The sequence below is a fragment of the Phalacrocorax aristotelis genome, chromosome 6 (genome assembly GCF_949628215.1).
Source record: "Phalacrocorax aristotelis chromosome 6, bGulAri2.1, whole genome shotgun sequence".
In the NCBI taxonomy this organism is placed as follows: domain Eukaryota; kingdom Metazoa; phylum Chordata; class Aves; order Suliformes; family Phalacrocoracidae; genus Phalacrocorax; species Phalacrocorax aristotelis.
Window position 1 is genome coordinate 16,316,600 of NC_134281.1, and position 12,767 is coordinate 16,329,366.

The 12,767-nt window shown below is 38.0% G+C and overlaps 1 protein-coding gene across 2 annotated transcripts in view; it reads right to left on the reverse strand.

Annotated features, from left to right (window-relative positions):
• Positions 1–12,767, reverse strand: part of CACNA2D3 (calcium voltage-gated channel auxiliary subunit alpha2delta 3) — a 486,549-nt gene that overhangs the window by 266,016 nt on the left and 207,766 nt on the right. For both annotated transcript variants that reach the window (XR_012661052.1, XM_075096179.1), the window contains exons 7-9: positions 12,185–12,245; positions 11,942–12,092; positions 1,062–1,136 (exon numbers count right to left, since the gene is read on the reverse strand). Coding sequence is in view for 1 of the 2 variants with exons in the window: in XM_075096179.1 (XP_074952280.1) it covers positions 1,062–1,136; positions 11,942–12,092; positions 12,185–12,245 (287 nt within the window). In the remaining variant the exon portion in view is untranslated. The remainder of the gene's footprint in view (positions 1–1,061; positions 1,137–11,941; positions 12,093–12,184; positions 12,246–12,767) is intronic.

Consider the following 12,767-nt stretch of genomic DNA (forward strand, 5'->3'; position numbering starts at 1 on the left):
TTTTGTTTTGGTGTACATAAAAAGACCTAACATTGACACATTTAGAACTGTGATTCCCAGAGCTATGTCTTCTACTCCTGTAACATCTCATTGACTTTTTCAGCAAAAATGATCTACCACACTGAATGTTAAGCACAATTCAGTGGTAAGCTGAAACTCTTCTGGATTTGCCTTTAGAATAAAAAAAAAAAAAAAAAAGGAGAGAGAGAAAGAGATATTTAAAGAAAGATGCAAGACTGCTGCCCTCTCCAGCCATAAGGAAGGCTCAGTGTAGGTGGACAAAGAAGAAGCTCTGTAGTAATACGAGGGGCTTATTTTAACAGGCCTTTCCCTCTACAAGAAACACAGGACTTTTCAACTGTCTTATTTCGTAATTTTACATGGCATAAACAAGCTTACCTTACCCTGCTAAGAAGTGTGATGGAGTAATGCTTGCGCAGAGCAGCTGCATTTGTATGGCAGGCAATAAACTAAACTCCAAGCTGAAGATTCATATTGCAATCTCCTTTCAAATAAAACTTTCACCTAAATCACTGTAATTTTTTTTCTGAAAAATGACAGCAGGATGTAATTAATTCGAACACTTGCACAGACCTTTCTTGAATGAATGGATTATTATTATTTTGATACACCTGTTTGGAATGCTAAATTTTTTTATTCACATAGTATTGTATTTGTTTGCATTTGTTTTGAGATTTTGTTTGAACTTTAGTTTTAGTTTGACTTAAGAATGCAATCTCTTCCTCAGTAATTTTTGGTGACAGAATGATTGTTCAATTTAAAGCAAATGAAGTATTTAACTTAAAATAATTACTAAACTTTACTAACAGGATATTTTCAGTGTTTTCTGTATTTTTCCATTAAGTTTATTCAATCAAATTGACTAGGAGGTTATTTCGTTTTCTTCCCACTGAGTCACATAAGACTCCTTTGAAATGGCATAAGGAGAATAATTAATAACGTCTAATAATGGAATGCATTGTACTAGGAAAAGATCATTATAGCACATTGTTACGCACTGCATCCTATCACTCTGCTGTTCTGTTACTTTCATTCCTTACCTCTTTGTTGGCTCTGTCTGCTTGAACTAATGTTCCATTCAGACATGGCTCTACATAGTGAAGTTCTTCATTATACTATAGAGAGAAATAAAAATTATGATGAAAAATTTAATTAAAAGCTTTGAAAGATACAATTTAATTTAATGATTTAGAACTACAGTGAAACATGCACATAAAGCAAGAACAAAAGGATTTGATTAATTTTTAAAAATTGGCTATGGTATGTTTTTTCCTTTTACATGATTCTTAATGTTCCAGAGGTTTATACTTTTAAAAAGGAGCTTTTAATTGAATGGATGCCAGCACTCAGGTGGAGTTAATGGGTACCATATATACTAGGTGGCATAAATATCCTTCAAGTTGAAATCTAGATAGTATTAAGGGGTCACGTTTGATACATCACACTCACAGCTCACAGTTCTTTGCTACACATAAAAAAAATTCCTGACAAATATTTGAGGCACTGGCTAACGTTTTGGAAGGTTAATAGTGGAACAACTAGGCCAAAAAGTCTGTAAGCTTGAATCAGTCCTGGACATGTCGGACAGTAGTCAAAATCTCAGTCAAGCAGAGTAGCATATTATACACTAAGTCATGAAGTTGTGACAGACCTTTAAGGAATTATCTGCCTATATTGCAAGGTCTAAGCAAGTCAGAGAGCCCAGTCCTCTTTTCAGAAGCATCTTAAGCAATAAGAAACTAAGTCTCATCTGCAGTCCGTAGGTATTGCAGACTCATGGATTCTTAAGTAGCTTGATTGAAAATTGGACTTGATTGTTTAAATCTTTAAAACCTTTCAACACAGGTCAAATTAATACAGAATTAACTTGAAAAAGTCTGTATTAGTTGCACAGATAGAATTTTAACTCAGTGCTCTCTCTCATTAATTTAATCTACTCTAGAAATTATCACAGATCAAACTATAAGGCCTTTGCATTTAGGCGTTATGCAGTTTCACCATTTCATAGGCATTAACTGAATCAGAACATCCATAGTAAACAACAAAAGACAACACATTAAGTCAAAAATAATCAGGAAAAACATTTCATTAGATTAATATATCTATTTACTCCCTTCTTCCTCCGCTCAGTGGGAATAAAAAAAAGCCTTACAATGGCTCATTACAGAACGTTGCTTAGACAAGGTTCTCTGTCATGGCAAGTTCTGATTTTCTCTGCCTGCCTGTAGCTCTGAATTTGTTTTACTCTCTTCAATTTAACACCAATCCTTCCTCTACACATATGTCTAACCACACACCCCTGCATGCTGTTCCACTTCGGACACCAGTCATCATCATGTTAACAGTGCACTGCTCACCACACTCATAACAACGTAATTACTGTAGCATAGAGAAGAGTGTTTAATTTGAACTGCATCAAGTTATTCTTGAGGCATTATGCTAGACTCAGTCCTCAGCTATAAGAAAATATAAGCACAGAGTAACTCCACTTATTATTGATGGTTATATAGACTATTTGCATCCGCATCAACACAGTAATTTGTTTATTGTACAGAAACAAACAAAAATGCTTGAGAGATATTTACACATAACTTCTGCAGCAGATTTGCATGCTTCCCTAATTATTTTATTCCCATCAGTGTTATTCCAATATGCAAGAGCCTATGGACATGTCTATTACACCAGAGGTAATATGAAAAACAAGGCAAAGAGTTCTAGAACACTTTGAAGTCACTGGGAGTGTCCCATGTGCATCTCAGTGTCATAGCAGTTTATTGATCTGATAAATTATGTACTTTCCCCTGCAGTTTCTCTCTTCAGACTGCTTTCCAATCTATCTCCTGACAGTCATTGCAAAATAATTATGCCAAATCTACACAGCATCTGTTATTATAGGCCAAAGTTAAGACCATATTCCATTCTACTGTAAAAAAAGTATTGAAAATCTGTACCAGAGACCAGTACACCAACCCCCACTCCCAAGTTTTTTCCTGTCTTCACAGTCTTTTTCAGCATGTTCTTTAATCCATATACTTTCTCGTTAACCCTGTTCTTAGCTAGATATCTGTAGCTGTCATTGGAAAATATATTAGCATACATTTTTGCTGTAATTGGCCACCATGCAATAAAATACTAAAGTCTACCCATCTGTCAGTCACGGTCTCAGTTTCAAACATATGCATGAAGCAAACTCAGAATTTCGTAGTGCTATAGTAGTACCACAACTGTTTTTTTCCAGGCCTATCACCACCAGCAAACAGATGAAACAACTTCCTACTCTATCAGACCTTGCACCTAAGTAGCATAATTTCAGTCCATTGGATTTCTATAAGACTTATTTTAACTCCTATTTTGAGTAATTCATATCATCAGGCTATTCCCATAGACATGTAGCTTGCATGCCTGCTAGCTGCACTGTAACCCAGACAGATTCCCAGTAGCTTCCCACTACACCTTTAGTGTTACTCAGTTGCGTAGTATAAAGGATGCCCACACTTTCACAGAGAACATGCTTTAAGTCCCCTATCAGTACCATTTTATAGAATCAACCTACTTCAAAAAAGGATCAATAAAAACATTCATTCTCACATAAGCAGCACAATTACACAGATGGCATATGGACAAAGCACTCCCATTGTCACTCTGAACATAAGAATATGTAGATGTTCATCCTTCTGAAATCCAGCCAAATTGCAGCACTATTTGCATTTGCGGCATCGAATTCATCTTGAGGTTATTACTACCAAAAGAATTTTAAGTAATCTGATATGTCATGCACAAGAAACCAGATTATGCCAAGGTGTGTATTTTATGTAATGCTGTTCTATGGATAACCTGAAAGTGTTCTACTGTTTAGCAGGTCTTCCTCAACTGTAGGGATACAAATGAAAGCATAGTGAGAAAAACTTTTGTATAAAGAGGTTTAGTAGCTTCTGATGGCTTGAATTCTTGCAAAGATGCATTTTTATAATCTATTTTAGTTTTTATACTCTTTGCTAATTGTATACACTTTCTTTTCCTTTTTAAAAAACTCAGATATAAAGAGATGGAAAAATTCACTGGACAAAATTATTTCAGTTCCAAAGAAATTTCCAAAACAGCAAACATCTACTTCTCTAAGTCCATGAAAACTGTAGAATTCTGATGCAACATCTGAAAGCATTCAGTGTTTGCTCCTTAAACTAGCATATCCACTTGATAAGACCCTTAGTACAACTGTCAACTTCTAGTAAAATACACAACTTGTGCTTCAAACATATATTCGATTTCTTTGTCCTTGTCAGAGTGTTTTGCAGTTTTATTGTGATGTCTTCCTTTTAACTGTGCCAAACCTTTAAAGTGGAAAAGAGAAAGAATTCCCCCCATCAACAGTATGAACTCATTTCTGCGGCTTTTCTGTGACATTTAAGATTTTGTATTTAGTGAAATATCTTCCTGATCTTGAATCAAAAGGCTTATTAGTAACTACTGACTTTGCCAGCAATACCCAGAATAGATCTCTTGTTAAGCTACCTCAGTAAAAGCCTGCATTTTGCTTTTCAGGAGTCTTGCATTACATGGTTTTCTTATATTTCCTAGTGTGGCATAGTCCCATAACCCTATACTCTGGCATATGACATCTTTGCATGTTATAATTGTGATAGCTGTGATGCAATAGCTGCAAATAGCCTGTGTTTTGCTGAAGGAGGGAGGGAGAGAAGTAAAAAACAATTATCTTCCTTTTTTGAGCTCCTTCTCTAAAACCTCATCCTATTTTAATCTCCCTTGTAAACTAAACATTTGATGCCATTGATTTTTATTATTATTTTATGGACTTACATTTATCTGTTTTATTAGTTCACATTATTTTGTCACTCTAGTTATTTCTTTGCACAATAGGCATAAAATAAAATGAGTGGGCTACAATCTGAACTAGGAGGAACCATATAGCTAGTCAGACAGTTGCTGACCTACATTATATAATCAGATGCTATTTGTGTTCTGAAAATGTGAGATATATATGGTTCTACCACACTTACACAAGTAGTTTACATTTTCCTTAGCATTTTTCGTATTTTCCCTTTGCCAGAAATGTTTATTTGCCAGGAGTAAATTAAATTAACATTTTACTGTGCAACAATACACAGATAAAAGATTTCATGCTATATTAGGCATACTTGGGTGTCCAATACAGCCCAGCCTAAGATCCAACAGTGAAGCCAATCCAGAAAAGGAACAAAGAATTGGTATTCCCAAAGTTTCAGCAGTGTTACCATGTGCAACAAGTGGCACAGAAGCAAAGCCTACTGCTTGGAGCAATCAAATGGTGATTAGCTGCCTTTCTCTTTCTCAGCCTGCTCACACATTAGCTGTACAGAATCTGATTATCTGGGTAACTATAGGCCCATCAGCCTTACTTCATTCCCTGGGGAAGTTATGGAACGAATCCTCCTGGGGGCCATCACAAGTCAGTTGAAGCACATGACTGGGAAAAGCTAACATGGCTTCACTAAGGGCAGATCGTGCTTGACAAACCTGGTGGCCTTCTATGACAAAGTGACTTGCCTGGTGGACATGGGGTGGGAGGTGGACATTGTCTACTTGGACTTCTCCAAGGCCTTTGATATGGTCCCCCACAGTCTCCTCCTGGAGAAATTGATGTGTTATGGCCTAGACAAGTGGTCTGTGCAGCGGGTGGGGAACTGGCTGACAGGCCGCACCCAAAGGGTGGTGGTAATAGTTCCTTTTCCAAGCAGCAACCTGTCACCAGTGGAGTCCCCCAGGGACCAATATTGGGCCCAATGTTATTCAACATCTTTACAAGTGATCTGGATAATGGGATCAAGTGTAGCCTGATGAAGTTTGCAGATGACACCAAATTGAGCATAGAAGTAGACACTCCAGAAAGGAGAGCTGCTCTGCAGGAAGATCTGGATAGGCCGGAAGAGTGGGCCAGCAAGAACCTTATGAAGTTCAACAAGGATAAATGTCAACAAGGATAAATGTAAGGTCATGCACCTGGGAAAACATAATCCAGGAGTGCGGCACAGACTGGGATCCACCTGGCTAGACAGCAGCTCTGTGGAAAGGGACCTGGGGGTCCTGGTGGACAGGAAGCTCAACATGAGTGAACAATGTGCTGCTACAGCCAAGAAGGCCAACAGGATGCTGGGTTGCATCAAAAAGGGCATCACCAGCAGAGATAAAGAAGTAATTGTCCCACTCTACTCAGCGCTTGTCAGGCCACACCTGGAGTACTGTGTGCAGTTCTGGTCCCCGCTATACAAAAAGGATGTGGACAGGCTGGAAGGGGTCCAGAGAAGGGCCACCAAGATGATCAAAGGATTTGGAAGCCTGCCATATGAAGATAGGCTGGGAGAACTGGGTTTGTTCAGCCTTGAGAAAAGGAGGCTCAGAGGGGATCTCATCCCCATGTACCAGTACTTAAGGGGCAGCTACAAAGAAGATGGAGACTCCCTTTTTACAAGGAGTCACATGGAGAGGACAAGGGGGAATGGACACAAGTTGCTCTTGGGGAGATTCCGATTGGCGATGAGAGGAAAATTTTTCACAGTGAGGACAGTCAACCATTGGAATAATCTCCCCAGAGAAGTGGTTGACTCGGCCATGTTGGACACCTTCAAGAGTCGTCTGGACAGGGTGTTGGGCCATCTTGTCTAGACTGTGCTCTTCCTAGAAAGGTTAGACTAGATGATCCCTGAGGTCCCTTCCAACCCGGGGTTCTGTGATTCTGTGTGATTGTTCAGGCAGGCTGAAAAGTGAGTTTATCCATAATCTATTCTGTGTAACTACAAGGACTCCAAAGAGGAGACTACACAGAAACCATTTATAATAAAAAACTCTACAAATTAAAAACAAAGAACTACACTACTGTGCTTTGACTTAACAAATACTTTTATTCTAATCAATTCTGCCAAAATAGTGTGACTAAAGCATTAAGATTAATTTCACATTCTTAGCTCAGTTAATATTTTGTTAATTTAATGTAGAGTTTACATTTTTATAAAAGCATTTTTAAAATCTCAGCATTTGGCAAAATTAGTACTCATTTTATGATAATATTGTTAATTTAATGCATGACTTGGAATTATACTTCAAAGTGAATTGGAAAAACATGCTTTTTCCCTTGTTGTTGCAGGCATCTTTTCATGCACCAGTGAACTGACCTTAAATTTTAACATAGGCAGCACAAAATTGCTCTTGTATTTCAACAGTTTTTTGCAATTCAATCAACTAGACCATCAATTCCAGATAGATTTTGCAACAACCTACCCATGAAAGGTAAAATGATTTTTAACTTTAACCTTTTATGTTTATTCTCTAGAAAGACCTGTACCGAATTCTGCTTTCTGCTATATATACATATGAAGTTAAAAGTATATTTATTGAAAAATCAAATGGATATGAAACAACCCAGCTAATGTACTGCTGGTGGCTTTTGGGTTTTGTTCTTGGCTGGGTTTCGTTTTGTTTGGTTTTTTTGTTTGGGTTGTGGGTTTTTTGTTTTGGTTTTGGTTTGGTTTTTTGCTATCCTACTGCTTATTTATAAGTGCTAATTGAGTTAGTATGTTAGTATGTAGTGACCATAATTCCCATAATAGTTAGTGAGAATCCTAAATGTCTTTTTGTGTATGGAAGTCTGAAATGTATAACAATATACATGAAAATAACAATAACCTGAAAAGTAAATTGAAAAGCTTTTAAAACTTTTTGTAGTGAAATATTATAAAGGGAGAATAAAAAATATAATAAAAGTTGATAACCACAAATTTTGCACAAATGCTGTTCAGACTTCACTTTTTCATCTGCTAAGTTCTGTTTTTTCCTCTTTCATTGACATAGATACTGATTTTCTCAATGCTCAATTCCTTTCTGTCCTTGACCCCCACTGTCAACAGTACCCTGTCTTACATTAGTCCAGCTTCTCAAACCTCATCTTCTCTTTTGGCTAATTTTAAAGTGCTCTTTCTTCTTATGGTAACAACCACAAAAGTTTCTCATCTGCTTGCATAACCTTTCCACTTGCTTCATTCTGGCTGTTGTTCATCTGTAAGTCCTCTCTCACACTCTTCATCACTATTTGACCTGTTGTTTCCTTCTTTTGCAGGCATGCTTTAGGGTCCTCCCTTCTTTTGAGAATGGAGGAACAGGGGAGGCTCCTAATTCCAGACCTAGTTCCTCATAGAAGCCTTCTGTTGCAAGTATTTGTTCCATTAATCACTGTGCATAATTGTCCTGGTTCCAGCCACGAGAGAGTTAATTTTATTCCTAGTGGCTGGTATGGTGCTGCGTTTTGGATTTAGTATGAGAATAACGTTGATAACACACTGATGTTTTAGTTGTTGCTAAGCAGTGCTTACACTAGTCAAGGACTTTTTCAGTGGGAGGGACCATAGCCAGGACAGCTGACCCCAAATGGCCAAAGGGATATTCCATACCATATGACATCATGCTCGGTATATAAGCTGCAGGGAGTTGGACAGGAGGCGGCAATTGCTGCTCAAGGATGAGCTGGGCATTGGTCAGCAGGTGGTGATCAATTGTATTGGGCATCACTTGCTTTGTATATGATTATTACTACTACTATTACTTAATTTTATTTCAATTATTAAACTGTTCTTATCTCAACCCATGAGTTTTCTCACTTTTAGTCTTCCAATTCTCTCCCCCATCCCACTGTGGAGGAGTGAGCAAGCAGCTGCATGGTACTTGGTTGCTGGCTAGGGTTAAATCATGACAATAAAACCATCCCAACAATCATCCAGGCTCAAAACTTTCACTGCATCTAAGACATGTATTGTTTATCCAGATTTCTCATATAAAGCTCTTATTCCTCCTCAGATTTTGGTCTGGGAAGAGAAAGAGGTACTTGGTCATTTGCTCAGACTTCCAGATGTCCAACAGTCCTCACAGAGCAACAATTTGGACAGGCCTTTCAGAAGAGCAATCTCTACGAACAAGTATCAGCTGTATGCTCTCTGAAGAGTTAGTCTTCAATATTTAGGCACAGCGGATCTATTGTTGCACATACTGCACAGCTGGCCAGTTCTAGATACAGAAACTTGCTATATACGCACAGATCTATGTTACAATAGTCTCACTCAAACATTGGTCTATGGATAAAAGATATATGGTATTTTCAGCACTTTCACACCAAGAAACCTCTTGCATGGGCTTTGTTGTCTCATGTTTTGATCACTGAAACATCCTTTCTGGTCTTGACAAAGATCATTTACCCCACTGGCACTTACACACAACAGTGCTTCAGAAGTAATTTTTGCTGATAATTTAGATCATAGTAACCCTGGCTTTACTGCATACCCTCGCTATGTCTTCCTCTAACACACCAAACTTTAAAAGGAGTCCGTAATCCAGGCCCAGGCTACCTATACCATTCCTCATTGAAACATCCACTCCCTTCTCCACAGCACTGGACTCTGTTATGAGTTTGTTACATTTTCAAGCAAACAAATACTGCGTTTTCTTTACTACCCCCCGCCCCCCTTTTTGTGAGACAGCAAGGATTTTATTGTGACATCTAGTCCAAAACAACTCCTTAGAAACTTCTTCCAAGATACGTTCAAGGTGATGGGACAGCACTTTTCCCACTCATTGACAGTCTTGTCATGGTCTCCTTGTTTTCCCTGGTGTTTCTGCAGCACCTCTTTCAATGCAGTGAGTAATTTCATGTTCATATTTGCACAGTAACTAAACCCTCAATGTCCTAATGAAATTAAACAGCTGAGCTAGTAAGAATAAAATCGCATTCTCATTTTTTATTTCTGTACTTTCTATTTCTACTCATTTCAGCAAACAAACATATTCATCCTAAAAAAGCAAGCAAGCCCAAGGAGGGCGCAGCATCCTCACAAAGGCAGGCTTAAGGAAGAAGCCATCAGGGGCTAGAAACATTTGGAAACACAGCTGGAAAAGTGTCATGCTGAAAGGGGTGTGCTTCTGGACACCATGGTCTGCAGGTGGCCCACACTGGGGCAGGGACACCCCTGAGGAACTGTGGTCCATGGGTGACCCACAATGAAGGGAAAAGCAAAATGCAGCAGAGGAAAACCAGTAAGCAGCAAAGAGCAACAGTAAGAAACTAATAAGCACAGAGCTGCTGACAGCGGCCTACTCAGGACCTTGACCTCCTGCAACACCCAGCACCTCACCCAGGAGAGGGCAGGGAGTAAAACCAGCAGTGAAGGTAAGGGGTGCTGAGACCAGGGTGCTGGGAGGGGAGGTGTCGGACAGAAGCTGAGCCTAGGCAAGGGGGAGGAAAGGCTCAACAGGGCGTTTCTTTCCTTTTCCCAATATCCGAATCAGTGATCACAAGATTGTGTTAACTGTCAATAAATTACATAAAAATTCTGTGACTCCATGCTGTGTTGGACACGGCTCAGTTCATTTTCAATTAAAGTTTAAACTGAAAAAAATGACATTGAGTTATTTCATACCTGCTTTTTAAAGTATTTACACAGTATTTCTGCTGTATTACTTAAGAAAAATCATTACTTTGCATTCTAGCTGCATATATTTTTACTTTTTTTTGTTGTTATAGGTGAGCCTTTTGGATTTCCCAAAGTAAAAAACTTCACTTTAAAAAAAAACCACATATTTTATTCCAATATCATTCACAGTAACTGTCACAACTACTGATAAACACAGAGATTATACACCAAAAATGGCTGGTCAAGTATCTCAATAATTACTCAGCTGAAACAGTCTTTCAACTTATGGAAGTTATTTAGATTACAGTTAATCACAAAGTTTTTGAAGGACAGTAAACTTTTTTTTGACACAATTTGTAATTATGTCTTTCTCCTTCATGAGTTTCTGCTAATTATGCAATTACCATGCAAGGAGATTAATATGAAAGATATTCTGAACTAACTGCTCGCTGTTAAAACAACAGTAAATGCACATACACTTCAGGCATCTCTAATTCATTCTCCATACAAACTCAGTGATTTGCACTGGGGTCACTGGGGTCATTTTTGGTACACAAAGGGCACTTTCCTTGTAGCAAAGTGAGGCCAAAGTCCTCCTTAACATTCAAGAGTTTGAAGACATTTTTACTATTCATGCATATGATAAAACCATATATTTAGAAAGTATTAGCAAAAGAATATCAGCAAAGGAGAATTTATAACACTACCAATATGTCCTCCCTGACCCCCTCCTCATCTGTAAGCCAAATCATAGCTTTGATGTCAGTTTTGGACTTTTTAAAGCCATCCTCACCTACGTGATTAATCCCATTACTCTCAAATACTGTGAAACTATCCTCTCGTCATAGATTTAAAACATACACCTGTACCATGGAAAACTAACTATCACACACAAATAACAGGAACTAATGATGATCTAATTTATCACTGCTAAAAAGCACTGGTAATACCTCTGCATGACTTATACATACATACTTTTCAGATTTGCACTGAGGAAGGCATGAACAATGATGAACTATGTTGCCATTTTATCTTGCCATACAAGCTAAGATCTGGTTCTATTAATTCTTACATATTAACCATTTTGCAGTTTGCACTGTACTGAAGATGCCAGGAGGGGGAAAAAAAGCAGAGGCAGGGTGTCAGGGGAGGAGGACATACCCCAAAATTAAAAATTAAGGTAATGTAGAAGGGTAAGGTGAACTACAAAACAGATTACTATTCTTTGCAAGTCCCAAACTCAATTTATTTAAGGGGTTTCAGATTGCAACTTATAGAAAAACAGTTTGAAAACACTGTCACCTGAAGTAGTTTGCATTGGAAGATTACAGTGTCTATCCAGTTGGTTCGGTGGTCACCTTACATCCATCACCTGCCTTCAAAATTTTTCAAGTGTGTTGTGTGATGTGAAGTATGACAGATAGCAACAAATGATGGAAAAAAAAAAGGAAGAAAAATCCTGAGACACTCACAGCAATTATATTGAAGAAGTCATCATCTCCAAGGGTATCCAAAATAGATGAAACTGTCTGTTTCGCAATAGTCAAACGAAGCCCTTTCATACTGCCACTGACATCTACTAAAATTACGACATCTTTTGGAGAAGTTGCTGCCTGGATGTACCTAATACAAAAGACAAAAGAACTTGCTCTTTTAAATACTGAACTTTTCTTCTTTTCAATTTTATTAAACACTGGTAGTCATCTATCGCCTACCATTTTCTATTTCTGCAGTCAAATGCAATGACTCCATTCTCGTCAGGTTCCCATTTAATTCCTGTTTAAAAAAAAATATAAAAAGATTAAATTACAACATTTTCACAGTACCTGTTCAAAATGTATCTGCGGTATTGGGGCAAATTAGCAGTTAATGGAGTTTCATACTTCAACAGGCAATAGTGTTATAACATAGGAAATGCTAGAAAAAAAATAAAAAAGAGCCACCAGAAACAATGTTTTTTTCTACTTTTTAGCCTACTGTAAGGTGAAAACCTCTCGAAGCCTACTATGTTCATCATACTAGTGTCACTGAAGTATTGTCATACTTGGTCATTGGTGCTGCTAAGCTTCATCACATGCTTGCCAAGTCCTTGAGCACTTACTACCCATGGCTGATCAAAACAGGTCTTGTAATACTAACTGCTTCACTCACAGGTCATACACCTGATGTTTTGCTTGCAGGGAAGGTAATATCTCCCAGTTGTGAGTCAAAAGAAATATAATAAAAACATCTCTGATCAAAAAAAAAAAAACATGACAGGGCTAACCTGCCTGCTTTTTACACTCATTTTCTAGCACA